Source organism: Acanthochromis polyacanthus, chromosome 2 (genome assembly GCF_021347895.1).
Source record: "Acanthochromis polyacanthus isolate Apoly-LR-REF ecotype Palm Island chromosome 2, KAUST_Apoly_ChrSc, whole genome shotgun sequence".
In the NCBI taxonomy this organism is placed as follows: domain Eukaryota; kingdom Metazoa; phylum Chordata; class Actinopteri; family Pomacentridae; genus Acanthochromis; species Acanthochromis polyacanthus.
The window spans coordinates 40,778,511-40,798,180 of NC_067114.1; the positions used below are offsets into that span (position 1 = coordinate 40,778,511).

A 19,670-nucleotide genomic window follows, 5' to 3' on the forward strand; every position below is an offset into this window, starting at 1 on the left:
ATGTTACTAAACTACACAGAAGAAATCAAACCAAATCAAATATGTCCTTCTAAATGCAGAAGTCTCATTTTGTTCTTCTCTAAAATTCTTAATAACATGTCAGATGTGACAAATCTTCATTTCAGCTTTTGGACAGTAAAATATTTTATAGATACAGCATGTTTGTGCTGTTGTATCTATGAAATGTGTTTACAGAGAAAGAAGGCTGTGATATCTTATAGTGTGATATTCATACCTACATGTTACATTTAATTTCATTTCTAAATATTCTGCTCATGATAAATAAAATAGAGGAAAAGGTGATTCACAATTGAGACACAACTCTGTCTACACATTTTATGACTGAAAAGCAGTAAAAAGAAGATAAACATTATTTTACACCTATTAAAATATAAATATAGAATAGAAAAATTATGGTCTGTCACTTCCACCCAACAACCAATAAAAACAAGAGCCATATGAAGTAATTCATCCTTAATGAAGCTAACAACATAGGGTCTAAATATCCTTTATTTATACATTTTCTTCAACTGAAATATATTTATACAACCTTTCACATCATTTTGTTCAGAATTCCACAGTTTGATGCTGAACACTGAAACACACATCTGCTTTAGGATGACCTAAAGACAAACACCTGTTGTCTCGTACATAATGAATAATAGCATCAGCAGCTCAACTATATCTTTCAACTGAACGGATGCTCTTAAATCTACTTTTATATAGCTGATAGAACCATTTATCCAGTTTCCCACCCATGTTTATCTGTTATTAATCACTGATACATTGTCTTTGGCTGCTTAGTTCTGCTGATGATTCATTACTTCTAGTTAATTGACTTTTCTGTTCAAGTCTGTTCAGTCCACTCGTTCAGTCCACAAGTTCTGTATTTAAACTGTGATTCCTGTTTGTTTCCATGTGCTGATTTCCTCGGCTGCTGCAGAAGTTCTCTGAGCTACTTGGACCTCTGGTTGGGAATCAGTGGACCAGACAGTAAGTTTATGGACAGTTACACATGTTCTGACCTGCCTGCTGTGTTCAACAGCATGTTCAGTTTGAAATAATGGCATTTTCCCTGAACTAAGCTGCAAAAACTATTGTTTTCTATTTCATGTTATTATTGTGTCATTTTTAAAGTTTTTGCAGACAGCATGTTCAATTTGAATGTAAAAAAAATATTTCAACAAATGAATTATTTCATATTGTAGGTTTATTTCAGATACCGAAATATGAAATATCACTGCACATCATAAAACAGCATAAAAACAAGAGACAGAGAGCAGAGACAGAATTTACTCATATTGGCAGCAACTTTATTGAAAATTAAATATTTCATAGTATGATATGGGTATTATCCCCTAAATAAGACATGAAAAATCCTATTTTTCATTTTTTTAAAGTGGTTATATATATAATTTTAGGTTTATTTAAGACACCTAAATATGACGTGTCACAGTTCACATTCTCTCTGATTTTAAATACAGTCACACATATTGTCGGTAGAAACCAACACCCCAGCTGCAGGACTATGAATAGTTCATGCAACATGTTCTAACAAAGATCATTTCACTAAATTGTCTTTGTTATTTATTTATTTATTATCAACATATGTGGGTCAGACAAGTTGACTTCTACAGTGATGAGAATATAGCGGAGTCCACTGTTTATTCTTTTTTTAATTCATTAGTTAACAAATAGCGCCGCCATGTCCGGAGCGTTAGCGCGGCTGCTGTTCTACCCGACGTTAGCCTACAATGTTGTCATGGAGAAGATTTCCTCCAGACAGTGGTTTGACCGAGTGGACGAGACGGTGATTCTCGGAACGCTGCCGTTCAGGTCGATGACCAAACAGGTCAGAGAGACACCGGACTTGTCCGGTAACACCGAACACCGACTGTTAAACATTAGCATCTTCTGCTAGCGCACCTGTTACTGAAAACTGCTCACCAGAGGGGTGGTGCTGGTGGTGCTGACTGAACCCATTATGTATGTGTGTATATATATATATATATATATATATATATATTTTTTTTTTTTTTTTTTTTTTTTTTTTTTCTTTTAGTAACTTTGTTATAGAACCCAATTTCACTGGGGAAAATTTGGAAAAGTATCAACAAACAAAATTGAATTAATACATAAAGAAAAAATGAAAAACACTAAGCCAAAATTATTTAATACAAAGTTATGATTTTATTTATTTAATTAATGAATTAATTAGCTTTAAACAAAAGGCCATACGATGCACAGCAGATCATCTGTAGCAACAGCAGCACCCCTCAGCACTTCTTTCCAGACAGGACGGGTGAAGGTCTCCTCTGAGAGCTCTGAGATGTGAGCTCTCACACGTTCCACGGCTTCATTCGCAGCTGGGTCCTGCTGCTGTATCAGTGATTCCAGCTCTTTGGTGCTGCAGAACTTCTCCTGCAACTCTCTCACCACCTTCTTGCCCACCTTTTTCACATTCTTTATATCCAGGCTGTAGTATTGAGGAGTGATGAGTCCCTCCATCACCTGGTTGACCAGATGTTTAACGCAGGCGTCTTGCTCCTGCTGGTTCCAGCTCTGGAGAGCGTCGCACTTGGTCAACACTCTCACTGTGACCATAGTGACGACAGGGGGAGCTGATCTCCACTTTCTGCTCTGACTGTAGCCTCTGAACAGACAGAAAGATCGGCTGCCTCCATCGATGGACGTTGGGTGAAGTTGAATTTGATTTTCATTTCTTTTCTCTCTGTTGTGTCTTCAGATTAAGAAGCTGCTGATGTTTTCCTAACAGTGTCTCTTTTTTCTCAAAGATCCTCTCTAGCCTCTGTGGAAGTTTAAAAGTGGAAGTCAGCCATTACAACACACAAATACAGCTTCAAACGTAAGAGCAAGTTGGGCTCAATGAAGGAAAGATAAAAATCAGTGACAAAGTTACTTTACTGGAGTAAATGAAATTTACTTTGTGGTGTTGAAGGCGTCAAACAAGATATTAAAAAAAAAATTCATGAAGTCATGTCCTAAATATTTAGATTTAATATCATAAAATCATTTAGTCTAAATGGTTTATCTTGTGCATTCTAACAGGGATCCTTTGACTTTATCCAAGTCGATCGTTGGAAATCGATCGTTGAAGCTACAGTGAGTCTGTTTAATGTTTGTCAGACAAACCTGGTGGCAGCAGAGACCTAAAAACTAGATGCTTCAAGAGGAAACTCCTTGTGTCTGTGTGCATTTTTTCTCTTCCCTCCCAGGAAGGTTGAGCAGCTGAACATGATGGGAACTAGGGGCAAATAAATCCTCCCAATTTGGAGCCAACAGCTGCTGGTAGGCTTTTAATGGTTCAGCACCAACCGGACGCTTCACCTGTCCTCAGGGTCGGCCACAGCTTTGATTTTAAAGTTGTTTTTTTACACTTTAAGCTAAATTTTTCTTTGTTTTAAATCATCTCTTCACACATGTTTGCATGTTTGGCTGCTAGTAAAATCAAAACCCTCTACGGTGAAGCTCCTGAGAACATTTCTCATTTATTGTGTCCATATAATAATCTAGAATATTTCAGATTTACTAACAACAAACACCTAATAAATGTGCAGAAATGTTGACTTAAAAGGAACCTTTTGCTCTTGTTGCTCCTGAATTTACTTTCTTTGAAATTATTTATTTTCAATTTGGAATTTACTGAATAACAGCTAATTACTGCATATTTACTGTTTAAAAATAAGAATATTACTGTCAGTCAAGTTATCGAATTAGTAAAATGGTTGACAGACCAGCTGGTACACTGTCACTGGTCTAAAATTCCCCTTTTTATTCCGCTAAGAAACGCGGCAGAGTTATATGACGAATGGCATGGGTTTGTCTGTCTGTCTGTCTGTTAGCAACATTACTCTAAAACTTACAAATGGATTTGGATGAAATTTTCAGGGAAGGTCAGAAATGACACAAGGACCACGTGATTAGATTTTGGCAGTGATGCAGCTTATAGTCTGGATCCAATGAATTTGTTGAAGACTGCAGCATCACTGTAACCATGACAACGAGTGAGCACTACATCAGCTGCCTGCTGATGATCACATGATTGTGATCCTACTACAAATCCACCGCTGCACTCATCAGGACTTATTCATGGGAAATGATGCAAATTAGCCCCAGTATACTGGGGATAAGTTATGTTCTGTGTTTCTATTTCATGTCGTCTCTATTCTGTTGTTTAGTCTGTTCTTTGTAACTGGATAGAAAACATTGAAATCAAAAAGTCAGTGGTTCCAGTTAATAACTAATAGACTTTGTTGTTTGTGAGGATTTTTATACTCTGATTTAAGTCATGTGTACCTCCAAACAGGTATATTTATTATACTCCGAAATTAACACAGTCAAATGGTAATGTCAGCTGGTGATATTTCCCAAATCACTTGTAGCTGCATGTCACAGTAACACAAAACTAAACAGACTAAATAGTCATTATGTGAAATACAAAAGCAAAAGTAAAGTTATTGTTGAACTTTCACCACTGATTCAGCAGATTTGACAAGAGTACAATAAAAACTCAAGTACTACTAGATGATCTGATCCAAGTAGAACAAAGTCAGGGAGGTTGAAATAGTTTTTGAAATATAAATTTATTAAAATGTGAATAAACCAACAGCATAATGAAAAATAAAGGTGAAATGTTTGATTTAATCTGACTTTGGTTGGTGATTTTAAGCCATACGGAGTGTGGAATGTGGCTGGGATTGAGCTGGGGACTATTTTCAGCTGCGGATTAATACACATTTGTTGCCCCGCTGACTGTTTGCAGCAGCAGGTCGCTGTGTGACGGAAGAGTAAAAATAAACTGCAGTGGTTTGTTCACGAATGAGAGCAGGAGTCAGTCAGTGTGATTCACTGCTGCGTTTTTAATAGACTTCAGGCTGTAAATACAAACTAAACCTGCCAGAAGGTTTGAGCTGTTGCTGGCAGAAATACAGAATATTAAACTTAACTGATGGACATAGCAATTTACCTTTACCTAAAATGTGCAAATGAACACATTGAAACTGTTTTTAATCTGTATTTTTTTATTTACTGTCATTTCACAGAGGTTTTCTGTTCATTTAATAACAGGTAGGTACTTTATTGAAACCTCAAGAAACCAGCAGTATATTAAACATATAGAACATATAGAAATAAAGGATAAGAGCACACAGGGGATATAAAACCTATAATTCATAATTATGTGCAGAAGGTCAATACTAAAGCTTAAAACTGTGCAGATGGTGTGCAAATTGGCAGAAAAATCTAAATCAAACAAGAACTGTGCAAATAACCAGAGATGTCCATTTATATACACTACCATTCAAAAGTTTGAGGTCACTTAGAAATGTCCTCATTTTTGAAAGAAAAGCAGTTTTTTTTCTCAATGAGGATAACATTAAATTAATGCAGTAGAGTTTGAAAAGTAAATCAGACTGTACAGCAAATAGTAAATAGTGTTTGTTTTTTTTACAACACTTGACTATAAAGTTGACACTGTTGTGGTGTATTTAAGGATCATTAGTTTACATCCATTTGTCATTTTTTGAAGAATTTTTTTTGCATATTTTCATATTACCGTATATGCCAGTCAGAAATTTGGACACACTCTCTCATTCAATGCTTTTTATTTATTTGCATGATTTTCTACACTGCAGATTAATACTGAAGATTAACACTATTTTTAACAAGATAATTCCATATGTATTCTTTTATAGTTTTGATTTTTTCAGTATTAATCTACAATGTATAAAATAATTAAATAAAAAGCATTGAATCTATCTATCTATCTATCTATCTATCTATCTATCTATCTATCTATCTATCTATCTATCTGATATTTGTCATTTGACATCTTCATTTTTTCATTTTGACAGTTTTTGAGCATTCAAACCTTCCACTGTTATGTTTTTGTTTTGTTTTTAATACAGTTTTTTTTCCAGTGTATTATAAAGCTGTGTGGATCCTCTTCATGCTACCAAAGTGTCCAAAGATGCTTCCAGAAGAAAATTCCTGAAGCGTTTGTTCCGGGTTCAGCTGCTGCTGTCGACCCCTCGGCCTGAAGACAACTGGTGGTTAACACACACACACACACACACACACACACACACACACTCTCTCTCTCTCTCTAACATCTATAAAGGGACCAGAAAGCTTCGGTATTTCCATTCATCTCTTTTTTTCTCCACCGGCAGCAGGCAGGATGGCAGAGTAAGTCCTGATTCATTTATTCGTTCATTTGCTAAAAAGTCGACTTTTCTACATTTAATAAACTCACACAAATACCCGAAACACATTTTCCCTCCTCATTTGTTCTTCTGTACAGGAAAAAGATGTCGCAGAGTCGGAGGAATCATCTCAAGGTAGAGTCAGAGTACATTATATCCCCATCATTGATTGACTTCTGTAAGTCTGTTCGAGGAAAACATGAAACCAAAACAGTGTAACAGCAACGGGCCTGGTGTGGTTTGATATGAATGAGAAGTTTGCACGTTTGGTTTGTGCACACAAGTTAGAGTTCTAGTGTGTTAAGAAGCTTTTAGGCTGAAATTAGAGCTTATTGTGCAGCTCTGATGCCACTTTATTAAAAAAAAAAAACAGCCAGAATGAGACAATGAAAGGGGTATTTTGAAAAAAGATTAATTCATTTTATTCCAGTCTCCCAGCTCATTGTAACATGTGCTCTGTAGCGCACACTTTAATCTGCTCTATCAGTCCCTGTTGTATTCTAAAGAGGACATCTGCAGCTTTTAGTCCTTCACATAAAATATGAAAACCTCTAAGAAAAGAAACACAACACAGCATAAAAAGACACCTTTAAATGGATTTCTGTTTTTATAGAATAAGATACACTGTCAAAAAAAATGTGAAAATAGCAGCAAATACCTGTAAATACAGTAAAACAGTCACGTGTAAAGAGATTATTTACTGTTTAGCCTTTTTTTTTACAGTGACCATGTAAATTAACATTTCTTTTCTGCAATTACTATCTGTAAATTAACAAAACAGGGAAAAACTGTGAAATTACCATTCAAAGTTATTTACTGTTTAATAATCCTTAATATACTTTAAGAATGGCAAATATCTATAAAATAAAGATATTTTTGCTGATTTACAAACAGCAAAAATAGTGTAATTTTAATGTAAGCACTGTAGAATAATGACTTTAAAAAATGTAAAGTTTAAAACCAGTTTTTGGTAGTCTGTAATTCAGTACTTCTCTAGTTTGACTACGTAGGAACTATATCGTTCCCAAAAGAAGTTCCAGAAACCAGCAGCATATTAAACATACAGAACCAACAGAAATAAAAGATCAGAGCACACACTGGATATGCAGATATAAAAAATATAAAAAGGCATAATTATGTACAGAATGTGTATTAAACTAAAGCTACAAACTGTGTAGATGGTGTCCAAGTAGGCAGAAAAATATAAATCAAAAAATGTGCATTAATATATGAAATTTAACAAAACTGTGAAGAGCTGTAAAATAACTGAATAGTTTTTTAAAAATGCATTAAAAACTGTTTAACAAATCTACGTTTTTACAGTGCAGTTTAAGTGCAATGAAACAGACAAAATTGTAAAACAGAAATTCCAGTTGGTGACATGTTTAACTTAATAAAACTCAGTCTTGACTTCTGATTTAAAAGAACCGAGAAATGAAGTAGAACTCCACCTGATCAGACGTCACCTGGTCGTCATCTGTCACTGTAGTGATGAAGGTCTGACCCTCCTCTTCCTCTCAGAGTTTGCTGCTGCACATCGGCCAGGCGATGCTGGAGGAGGAGGCTCAGGAGGCCGAGAGGGAGAAGATGAAGTACATGGAGGAGAACTGCCCCGGTCTGTCCATCCCAGACAGCATGCAGGACCTCCAGGTAAACCTCCAACACCTGGACACACCTCAGACACACTGGTCCTCATCTCAGCAGGTTTTTCAGCTGTAGCTCATACTGTACACCAGCTGCTTTGGCTTCAAACAACAAAAAATGGGTAGAATTCTTTTTTGTGTGTATGTGTTCTTGCATTGATAAGTTCATCCACAGGCTTAAATCACTGCAGGTTTAGAACAACGGGTAGGTACTGTAGATGGTCCAGATCTGGAATGAAGATGGGGTTGTAACTGTTCTAATAATTCCTGGGTAGGTTTTCTGTGGGTCAGATGAGGAAGAATCTGGTTTGCCAATGAAATCACAATGTGAGGGATGACCTTCTTAACCTTTGTGTTGTCCTGCGGGTCAAGTTGAGCCATTTCAAAGTTGGAAAATGTGGCAGAAAAAAATTTTCACAGTGAAACTTCTGATGTCTACATTTTCAACATTTCAGTGTTAAAAATGTTTAAGAACATTCACAAAAAATCAACCAAAATCCAGTGAATTTTACTGGATTTGGGTTGATTTTTTTGTGAATGCTCTTAAAGAACATGTTAGAGGTTTTACTGACATATACGTAATCACTTTAGATGTTTTTAGGATTTTTTTGGAAGATTTTTACTCATTTTTTGAAATTATATGATATGATATGATACATAAACTATATAATAAATAGTTTGTCAAGTTTGTGTAAGGTGCTATGTTCACAAAATAAAAATATATTAAGACAAAAATAATTGAACATTGTCTTTGTAGTATGAACAAAATGCTCAGAATTAACTGTTTAAAAACTTCTATTCACAATATAAAGTCTGATTTTTATGTTTCTATGATGCCAGGATCTCTGTCGGAAACTTCACAAGCAGATTGATTTGGTGGACGAGGAGCGTTATGACATGGAGATCAAAGTGAACAAATCCAACAAGGAGGTACACCTTTTAAATTCTGTCTTCCATATGATTTAACACAGCTTTGAGTCCAAACAGATAAAAGACAGTAAGTTTCATACCTAAAACACAGATCTTTTTACTCCACATCCTAAACAGAAACTACAAAATTTAAAGACCACACATCATTTCTAAAATGTAGCTACATCTTGAAAACCATCAGTGCCGTTTAAAAACACAGATACTCGGTCACTTTAGAAAGTGACCTGTTTGAGTGTTTTCTCTGTCAGATCGATGACCTGAAGATAATGGTCCAGGATCTGAAGGGGAAGTTCAAGAAGCCGGCTCTGAGGAAGGTGCGGATGTCAGCCGACGCCATGCTGGCCGCCCTGCTGGGCTCCAAACATAAAGTGTCTTTGGACCTGAGAGCAAACCTGAAGCAGGTCAAGAAGGAAGTGAAGGAGGAGGTGGGTACTTATACATATATACTATATATAATATTCATCTGCAAGCTTCTAAAAGTACATCTGAGTGTCTTAAAGAGTGAACAGCCAGCAAATATAGCAGGAAAAATAGTGTAATTTTACAATGACACATTGTAAAAGACCTAATTATTATTTGTAAAAACACAGATTTTTGATGTGCATATATCCATTTTTATAGTCAACATGCAAATAAATACTTTTTCAGTGACTTTTCTAGATATCTGTAATTTAAGAAAAGCAGTTATTTTTTAGTGAAGATAACATGAAATGAATGATAAATCCAGTCTAGACATTGTTAATGTGGTAAATGACTATTCTAGCTGGAAACGGCTGATTTTTAATGGAATATCTCCATAGGGGTACAGAGGAACATTTCCAGCAACCATCACTCCTGTGTTCTAATGCTACATTGTGTTAGCTAATGGTGTTGGAAGGCTCATTGATGATTAGAAAACCCTTGTGCAATTATATTAGCACATGGATAAAAGTGTGAGTTTTCATGGAAAACATGATACTGTCTGAGTGATTCCAAACATTTGACTGGTAATGTATGTCAAATAAAGATATTTTTTAGCTTATTTTAAAAGTTCACAGTAAAACTAGTATCATTTTGCAGTCATACATTGTATAAAAACAAACCAACATTTGTAAAAATGCATATTTTCTATTGTGGACATTACTGACAGTCAACATGTAAATTAATACTTTTTCTCTGTGCTTTTAAGAGATATTATCTGTAATTAAACAAAGTGAGGAAAATGTATGAAATGGCCATTACAAAATGTATCACCATTTTTGAATTCTTAATGTGCATAATATTACTGTCAAAAATGGTAAATATATGTAAAATAGTTATATTTTTGCTGATTTAGTTACCTTAAGAGTAATTTTACATTTATGTTAGTCATTTATTGTCAATGAACAAATTACCATTTGTGGCCAATATTTATTACAGTTTTTACATGTATTTCTAATGTGTTGTATGTAAATGAAGACTTTTTTGTGTGATGTTAGTACTTATTAAATGAGATTTAACAAAACAAAAAATCTGTAAAACAACCATAAATTGTCAAAAAAAGTTAAATACTGGTTCAAAAAATGTTGTTTTGTAATGTAAAAGACACAAATCCACTAAAATAGAATCAAGCTGATCATTGAATTCCTCAAACACGTTTGTTCTTCTCAGGAGAAGCAGACGGGCGACTGGAGGAAGAACGTGGAAGACAAGTCTGGGATGGACGGCAGGAAGAAGATGTTCGAGACAGAGGCTTAAATGTCATCGTGTTGAGCTGCTGTTATTCTGCCTCGTTTTTTCAGTCTGTAGAAATGATTTTAAAAAAGGAATGAATCATGTTGCATTTTTTGTGTTTAATGTCACTAACTGGATAAATAAAGAAATAGAAATTAGAATTAGTCCACACAGATAAATCAATATTAGCTTATCTGGCTGCACCTGGTAACAATGACAGAAGCACAAAAATAGAGTAAAATAAAACTTCAAAGAAGGAATCACCCTTTAATATTCAGTATGCTGAAGATGGAGGACGTGCAATGTCAGGAAATGTACAGCCTGTTAACTGTAATTATTTTATGTTGCAATAAAGTTTTTTGGGAGGAGGTTAGTCACATGACACGTGACGTCACGCAAACCCTGCGATTCAGTGGTGTTGAAGCCGAGGTTCGCCTGCGACAACAGGAGGCTGATATTAGCCACAAAATACCGTCAGACATTATTTAATTAGCTTTTTACGGAGCCAGACAAGGCACGTTAGGCCGCCGATTTACCGCGAAGAGCCAAAATGACGGCGGCTGTGTTTTTCGGCTGCACTTTCATTGCCTTCGGCCCGGCCATCGCGCTGTTCCTGTTTACCATCGCCCGGGAGCCGCTAAGGGTTATTTTCCTGATAGCAGGGTGAGAAATAAACCTTTTAATCATCACAGCAGGTTGTATGTTATTTATATTTATCATAGCAGGACAGTGTCGACGCTTCTACTGTGTTTAAATACATAAAACTCCGTATTTGCCAGAGCTAGCTCACTTGCCAGCTAGCTAGCTACCTGCCGCTTCGTTAGCTAGCTGAGCTGTTGTCTTTTACTTCCATTTTCTGAAATCCTGCTTTTAAACTGTCTCTTTATACGCAACAACACAACACGAGACGTTCTGACTCACACATATACACAAACACAACATATACAGGCCGTAATATCCAGCTTTTGAGTCCAAACAATCTTAGGTGTCAGCCTTTTTAACATTTAATGCTAACTTGCTGTAGGGCGACAGACTTGGTTTTCCAGTTCACTACACGTTGATTTTGCTTGTATTTATTGTCAAACCACTTTAAACAAGGAAGGGTTATGTAGAGAAAATGAGCCAATATGGACAACAGCAATACACGTCTTGTTTGGTTCAATAGTGTAACATATCAGGTCTTTATTTAACCTTAATAACACATTGTTGGTGGAGACTAAAGCAGAAAAAAAAATCAATGAATGCAACTTCATCTTAACTGTGTAGATATTTGGAGAATGCCTCAATTCTGCCTGGGATTACGGTGTCTTTGATGCAAGAATTAAGAGTTTAGATTTGTGTCACATGATGTGTTTAAACACAAAATAGTAAAACACATGGAACTGAAGGGGATAGAAGACTGTATTTAAGATAAAAATGTTCCCTGTTTAAAAGATTTCTCTTCACTACATAAAATCTCATTTGTCCTGTGTATCTACAACACCAGGACCTGTGCTGAATACCTTTTTAGAGATGCTTTGTTATTTTAAATTAAAACCAAATTCACATCTTTTTAGGCATTGGTGAACTTTACCGAGTCACTACAACAGACAGAAACTTAAGCTGCACATGTTGTCCATCTTGAAGTTATTATCACTGACCTGGCCTTTGTTCAATGTATTATGTGGCAGCAATTTGATTAATGGTGTCAACATGATTATTAGTGGTGTCATTATACTATCTAATTTAGAGAGTCGTGGTTTAAAGAGGAGAGAAGTGAGATACATATAAGAGATTGTGACCTGGTTTGTTGAGGCAGGTGGTGATTTTAATTAACGTAAGAACACGATGTAACCAAATTATGTAACTACAATGCCTGAAACCTGGATGTTCCAGCTTAGTAATTAGAAATGTGTTATTTATAGGGATGCAGATTGACATTGGCATCGTCATATGTGTCAATTAATAAACGTTTTTAAATTAAATGTTCAAATCACCTTATATCAACATTGACAGGAAGATAATGTCTGACAGGCTAAATTTTTACTGGTTTGCTTGAAAATGTTAAATGAAAATAACTGTGGTTTGTTTTATATGAAAGTGGAAGTAGTTTTCTTATTTTGCCTGGTGAATGTGAACATTTGAAGACCCTGTATTACATGTGTGCACATCCCAGGGGGCCTCCACAGTAAGAGAAGGCATATTGATGGTAATGTAATGTAAGTTAATTCACTACAGGAGAGAGGAGAGGTTCTCTCTGCAATTAGGAGGAAAAACAAATGTGCATATGCTGATATCAGCAATCGACCAAAGTAAGTTGGATAGTATAGGCATGCTGGGAAAAGGAAAAACTGGTCCGGTATTGTGTGTCCATGATATGTTGAATGCCTTTGATTGTCAGAATTTTCTGTTTTGGTAAAAACAATCCAAGGAGTCAGACTAGCTTCTTGCAAGATTTTAATCTTTACTGAGATTTTGTAGATGCGCTGATAGTATTGATCAGATTAATTGAAAATATCATTAATCATTATTTGCATTCTACACAAGGGTGTCAGTAGAAGCATTTTTTTTGTTGCAAATTTGACATTTGGTTGTCTCAGAACTAAATGCAGTCACCTACCATTTATTATTTACTCTTACTTTCAGTTCACTTCCTGTCAGTCTGTTTCTTGTTATAGTCTACAGTTTACATTTTGTACTTGTGTTATTTATTTTTTTCACTATTCCTTATTATCCACTTAGATACTTTACACACTTAAGACACTTCACACAAACACTAAGATATTTTGCATTTTCTACCTTGTTTTCTTTTTGATTTCTTTTTTGCTGCTGACTGTTGTGTAATTGTGTATAATCCACTAACCTTTGTTTATTGTGTTGTACTCTGGCAAAACTATTTCCTCCAGGGTTAATAAAGTTGATCTTATCTTATTAATATTTATTAAGACTATAAAATTCTCATTTATGTCCTGCTCTCTGTGTTGTCAGTCATAAAGGGTGGATGTTTTCAAAACATGAACAGCCTTTTAAAAATTTAATACGCTGTGGGTGTTGCTTACTGTAGAATTTAATTTGTAAATTCTAGCACTTTAAGGAAGTCTTACTTAAACAAATAAATGTAGAATTGATTGGGTTATTAGACTAAATACGTGGAAGTAAAACACCTGCCTGCTGAGCTTTGGTTTCATTTGTATTTGTTCTTATATTCTAGGGCTTTTTTCTGGCTGGTGTCGCTGCTGCTGTCCTCCTTGGTTTGGTTCATCTCGGTTCAGATCAGTAACAAGGAAAGCGCTGCACAACAGAAAGGTTTGCTCATCTTCGGTGTGGTTCTGTCCGTCCTGCTGCAGGAAACGTTCCGCTTCGCCTACTACAAGCTGCTGAAGTAAGTCGGCAACACGGTTTTATACGACTTCAACAGTGTCTCTGTTTGCTGCACTGACTGGATGATTCCAGTTATATTCAACATATTCGCATCCATCTCCAAGGCTTTCATTGTTTCATTTCATTGTTTATTTTCTCACTGCCGATGCAATTTTACAAAACAGAAATAAAAGAATATGATTACTGCTTCAAGTTTGACAGCGCGGTACGTAAAGTAGTGTTCAACAAACCATATTTAATTATCTGTTGTGTACAAACAGGAAAAATACAATGAGTTGTAGTGTGATACCAGGACATGAAGCCATTAAAGCACAATAAAGTAGCTAAATGTAAAAGTTAAAACTATTTTTTATTTGAATTGTTTTGGGGTTTTTTGAAGTTGCCTCCTATGTCCAATGCATACAACAGCAGTAACCCACTGACAGTTATGCTGTATTTTATTTTACAGACCGATCGTTCTGCGTTTACCTGCTTTTGTTGAATATTAGGCACTGAAATCCATTTTTTAAAGTAGAATATTATATAAAATCTGTACACACCTAATGTTACTGAGCTCCAGCAGCCACTAGAGGCCGGTAAACGTTCATAATCTGTTATCTTACAGTAAAGTAAATACTAACTGGGATTTACTGATGTGGTTGTAGTAAGCTGAAACAAGAAAAGGACAAAGATAAAACACAGATCTCAAGAATGTCAACGGAAAACACAATTTCAGACTGATTTATTATTGATCTTTAAACTGACTTCTATATTGGTGCATCCTCAAAGTATCATAGGACTGTTTTCATACCATTTACTGCAGATTTCATAAGCATTACTGTTGACCATTTTCCCAAAAGTCGACTGTGTTTGACAGGCAAAGCTCACACAAGCAAACAGCAACAACAGCTTTCTTTATTGTTGTGATTCCAGAGAACTATTTAACACAACATGTAGACATTTTTCAAACACAAAAAATGTAATGAATCAAAACAATTAAAAAAAAATACACCATTTGCTAGTTGTTCAGAAGTCAGATCACTTGTAAAGTTTTTAATTACGGAACAAATCAGGTGGAGTTTTGTGTCATTGTCGATTCCTCAGTTTTAGACTTTTTAAAAAAAAAGTCTCTTTAAGTTGTGCAGCAGTTTTTTTGCAAAATTAAAACCTAAATTCTGAGCTCTTTCATCATATTCACACCCTGCCTTGTTTGTGTCCTCCAGCTGTCCCAGTTTCCCACCTTTTGCTCTTTTAAAGCCTTGTATTGTTGCAGCTCGGATCATCTTCCACTGACCAATGTGCATGTTCCCTCTCCATGTTTTTGTTTACAGCACACAGTGAAACTAACAGTCACATCGGTGTGTTTCTGTGTGTTTTCCTGCAGGAAAGCAAACGAAGGCCTCCTCGCTCTCAGTCAGGAAGAAACCATGCCGATCTCCATACGGCAGCTGGCCTACGGTACACTTAGTCTGCACGTCACAGCACGCTTCTGTTAAGACAGAAGAGCAATCAGTGACAGCCAGTTGTTTGTTGACATATTACTAGTGGTGGGATGTGATGAAAACAAATTATCAAATAAAAAATTAGAGGCTTTTTAATTAATTTATCTCAATTAATTGCATTTTTGCAAATAGCAATATTTGACACACTAAGTAAAAATTTTCAGTTCAAATAGATTTTGGTTGATGAAACAACAAAACAACAAAAACGTTTGTTTCATTTCTATTTATCTGCATTTTTCATCTGTTTACTACATTCACAGATTATTACAAAGTCAAAGTGCAATTATAGCGATTATATTCAACATTTTAAGACTTTTTGTAAACTCAAGCACTTTCAATGTCTTGAAAAGCGGTCTATTATGGGATGCTACACCGTTAGCATGACTGTCACAGCTAACATTAGCTCTGGTGCTAACAGCAACATGTTTTACATTGAGGTGATACCGGTGGCTTGAAGTGCTGTGGTGATCAGAAAACTGTTTTTGCAAAATTTGTACACGACCACACTTTTATCCAAGCTGATATCGGAACATTTTTAAAAGTAAACTTTCCACCCAACGAGCTTAATGCAGTCTCATCTTCCATCACTGTTCACTATACTTTTTTCAAGAATTAGGGAACTGATGAAGGTGCGATTAAATGCTTTTTTTTTTACCGCGCTATTTTTCTGTAATTAATGAATCAAATTTAACACATTAAAGTCCCAGCCCCACTTATTGCGTATTTATAGTTCATATTTTAAATGTCTGATTGAGTATATTGATAAATGTTCGTTCTGTCACAGCTCCTGATGTAACATCTCAGATTCCCTTCTGTGAGTCTGTAAAAATAGTTGTACACGGTGTTCTGTGGTTTTACAGGAGCTTTTTAAAGTCTAAGAAAATGACTCCTGATGTCATTGATGTTATTTCATTTGGAGCTTCAGGAGTAAAAATGTGGGTCAAAATACCCACATTAAAGGAGAGTAGAAGATATGAACGATCTATTGATATGTGGATACACCAAAAGATGTCCGTCATTTATCATTGGTCCCTTTTTTAACCCAGCTTTAATGTAAATGCATATCACACATACATTTTGATGATAAAGTTCTAAAGTTTGATTATTGAAACTGTGACCAGCATGCTGTATGGACTTAATGAGACAGTTTATAGTTGGAAAAACGAACTTCAACAGTGCATCTGCTTCTGTATTGTGTTTGACACTTCTTTATTGTTTCTATTCTGCTAGTTGTGTTGCTTACGGACTGAAATTTAAATTCTGAAGAGCTATTATTAGCCGTTACTACGACGGTCTTTATTCCATAGAAGCCAGGCTCCATTCTTCTGTTGTTGTGTTTCAGTGTCTGGTCTCGGCTTCGGCTTCATGAGTGGAGCGTTCTCCGTGGTGAACATCTTGGCCGACTCTGCAGGACCTGGAACCGTCGGGATCCACGGAGACTCGCAGCACTACTTTCTGTCTTCAGGTAACCATACCAAACATTTGCAAAAAATTTAAAGTTGAGTTTCCGGCTAGCAAGCGAGTCTGGAGATTCATGTTGTCTTTGCTTTCTTGTTTCTTCATTCATTTTAGTTTAGTTAGTTCAGCAGTTCCAAGTGTAGAAAATGCTTCTTTTAGCTGTAATTGTAACAAAAAATAAAAAAGAATTTAATGGTCTACACCCTCGCTCAGTGTAAATGTTCCTCTATCGATGGGTGTCTGGGCGATGCAGTAAATTATGATGCGACTTTGGACGGTCACAGTGTGATAAAATTTACATTCTACTTTTTCTTCATTGCTTCCCTCTTTCAGCCTTCATGACGATGGCCATCATCCTCCTTCACATGTTCTGGGGCGTTGTCTTCTTCGACGCCTGCGAGAAGCAGCGCTGGTGGGCCGTAGCTGCCGTCGTCATCAGCCACCTCCTGGTGTCCTGCCTGGTGAGTGCTGCTGATGTAGAGGTCCAGGAGAAAAGAAAAAAACAGCCAGCAAAGGTCAAGCTCAGCGCTGCCAACTGCAGAAGCCAGTTGTTTAGAGCTCAGCTATCCATCCATCCATCATCTGAGCTTAGTCCTCGTTAGGGTCGCAGGAGAGCTGGAGTGTATCCCAGCTCACTTATGCCACCAGTCTATCACAGAGCTACATATAGAGACAAACAAGCACACGCACATCCACCAGTTAACCTCAGTATGTTGTTGGGCTGTGGGAGCAAACTGGAGAACCAGGAGAAAACATGCGAGCCGGCGGTCTTCTAGCTGCAAGGCCGTGGTCCATAGGAGATCACTGATGATGATGCTGAGCCGGGGGGGGGGGTTAAAGGCTGAGGTAAAATCACTGAATAGCATCCTAATGTAGGTGTTGGGATCTCCTAGGTGGAACAGGGCCACTTTTTTCAGTTTTGAAAAATGTAATAGGCTAACAATCAGTCAGAAAATAGTGCGACAAGGAAACGTGGAAAGAAAAACTAGATTTACTAAAGGTTTTGTATTGATTTCTGTGTCGTCAGACCTTCCAGAACCCCGAGTACGTCGCCAGCCTGGTCCCCACCTACGTCGTCTTGTTCCTGATGGGCGTCTGGGCCTTTTATTCTGCCGGTGGCTCCCTGAGGAACCTCAAGCTCTGCCTCACCTGCAAAGACAAGGACTTCCTGCTGGCCAACCACCGGTCCAGATAACGGCGCTCACCTGACAGGGTGCAGGACTCTTTACCCAAAGATCGCAGAGTTCACACAAACACACTCTGATCTGCTGTTTCACCTCAGACACGTCTCACCATCCTCAGTCTAACAACAGAAAAGCAGCTTTTAAAGGGACAAAGGTGGGAGATTATTTTTGATTCGTGTCCAGCTGAGAATAGGCTTCTATTCTAAACCACAACATATCTGCAGCCGATGGTGTCCCCTGTAAGGTTTGGCTTCTTTATTTACTGTAATGTTTTTAACTTTTCTGACCGACAAAAATCTTTCCAGGTGTGAATTTATGAGCAAAAACTTCATGTATATAATTGAGCCTTTTTTTGAATTTCCTGATGTGTAGGTAGTGAAAGCTTTCTTTCAAGTTGTGATACACCGGCTTTAGTCAGAACGAGAACTTACCTTCGATTTACAGAAGCTGAGAGGGGAGATTGTGGCTGGTGTTTATTTATTTGAGCTTAATTATTGCTTCAGGACATAAAAAATAAGATAAATTTAAAGGAAACACCAACATCAGTCCTGCTGTTGTCAGTGTGTCCCAGCAGATTAACTGAATGTCGGTTTCCACTCAAAATCAGAGCAAACAGATTCAGAAACAGTCGGATTAGTATTCTTTCATGATCGTAGGTAGATTACGAGCAACAAGTCTTGTTATAATCAGCGTCTTATCTTCCTATAACTACACTCCAATTAAGAACAGATGAACTGACAGTTTATTCTCACTTCTTTGTACACAAACGCACCAATAATCCAACCAGGTGGAAGTGTTTTCTCAGTGATCTTTGAATGTTCACTTTCTTTGTTGCCTTTTTTTACGTTTTAACGCGGGAGTCAACGTGTCCGGTGTGTTAGAAAATCTACACATTGAATGTTTTCTTTCTTTGCACGTGATTGAATTTATTTTGTCATTTAATCTTCGTGTACAGTTTGTATAGGCTTCGTTCTGCTGTGTTTCAGTTCAAGGTGTAAAACATATGTTGTGTTGGGCGTGTAGATTTCCCGCTTTGTGCTGGCACTTTATTCCACGATGAATTTGGCTCATTCACGCGTTTTTTTTGTTGAAACTGTTTGCTGTGGAGGATGGAGGTTGTGGTGCTGTTGATCTATGCTGCAGTATAAAGCGGTGCTTTTGTGGTTTAACGTGTTTAGTGATGTATAAGAAGTGAACAAAACAGGAGAAATGTGTGTTAATTTAATACGATACAACAGCCAAAGCTCCTGCATCAGTTAGATGTTTCCTTTTATTAGTTTGTGACCACTTTTAATCAGAAATTCAACTTATTACCAACAGGTATGCTAAGTGGCTACCTGTAATTATTAGTCATGTAATCTCATAAATTTAAATACCAGCAGCAAAACTACAAACAGTCATATAAAGGTAGGGATTACACAAGTGAATGGTTATTAGTGAACCACGAACAGAAAGAATAACCCAAAAACAACAAGCTCACATTGAGCTCAGAACAAAAGGAAAAATCAAAGCGATGCAGGTGAACTTTGGCTTCGTAAAGTTCAGCAGCACCACAGACTGTATCGTCTCCCTCGGCTCAGTTTTTAATATCTTTGATCTTCTCTTTGGCTTCCATCATCATCATTTCAAACTTTAAATGTGTACAGTACTTTGGTTTATGGCAAAAACTATTAAAAACTAACAACATTCCCATCAGAA

The 19,670-nt window shown here is 36.6% G+C and overlaps 2 protein-coding genes across 2 annotated transcripts; both read left to right on the forward strand.

Moving 5' to 3' along the window:
• Positions 1-3,742: 3,742 nt before the first annotated feature.
• Positions 3,743-10,748, forward strand: LOC110951637 (troponin I, fast skeletal muscle-like). Its single transcript, XM_022194813.2, has 6 exons — positions 3,743-3,761; positions 6,247-6,359; positions 7,746-7,874; positions 8,708-8,797; positions 9,046-9,222; positions 10,427-10,748. The coding sequence occupies exons 1-6, from the start codon at positions 3,743-3,745 to the stop codon at positions 10,511-10,513; spliced, it is 615 nt and encodes a 204-aa protein (XP_022050505.2). The 3' UTR covers positions 10,514-10,748.
• Positions 10,749-10,860: 112 nt separating this feature from the next.
• aph1b (APH1B gamma secretase subunit) lies at positions 10,861-19,670 on the forward strand. The gene is made up of 6 exons (XM_022194810.2): positions 10,861-11,152; positions 13,680-13,850; positions 15,213-15,286; positions 16,673-16,795; positions 17,122-17,249; positions 17,816-19,670. Exons 1-6 carry the CDS (start codon positions 11,040-11,042, stop codon positions 17,981-17,983), a joined length of 777 nt encoding a protein of 258 aa, XP_022050502.1. The 5' UTR covers positions 10,861-11,039; the 3' UTR covers positions 17,984-19,670.

What these genes read in the sequence shown, in the direction of transcription:
- aph1b (XM_022194810.2), top strand. Translation starts at nt 11,040, where the DNA reads ATGACGGCGGCTGTGTTTTTCGGCTGCACTTTCATTGCCTTCGGCCCG. An exon ending in CATACGGCAGCTGGCCTACG is followed by an intron (nt 15,287 to 16,672) that starts GTACACTTAGTC and finishes GTTGTGTTTCAG; the next exon opens with TGTCTGGTCTCGGCTTCGGC. An exon ending in GCACTACTTTCTGTCTTCAG is followed by an intron (nt 16,796 to 17,121) that starts GTAACCATACCA and finishes TCCCTCTTTCAG; the next exon opens with CCTTCATGACGATGGCCATC.
- LOC110951637 (XM_022194813.2), top strand. An exon ending in GTCGGAGGAATCATCTCAAG is followed by an intron (nt 6,360 to 7,745) that starts GTAGAGTCAGAG and finishes TCTTCCTCTCAG; the next exon opens with AGTTTGCTGCTGCACATCGG. An exon ending in ACAGCATGCAGGACCTCCAG is followed by an intron (nt 7,875 to 8,707) that starts GTAAACCTCCAA and finishes CTATGATGCCAG; the next exon opens with GATCTCTGTCGGAAACTTCA.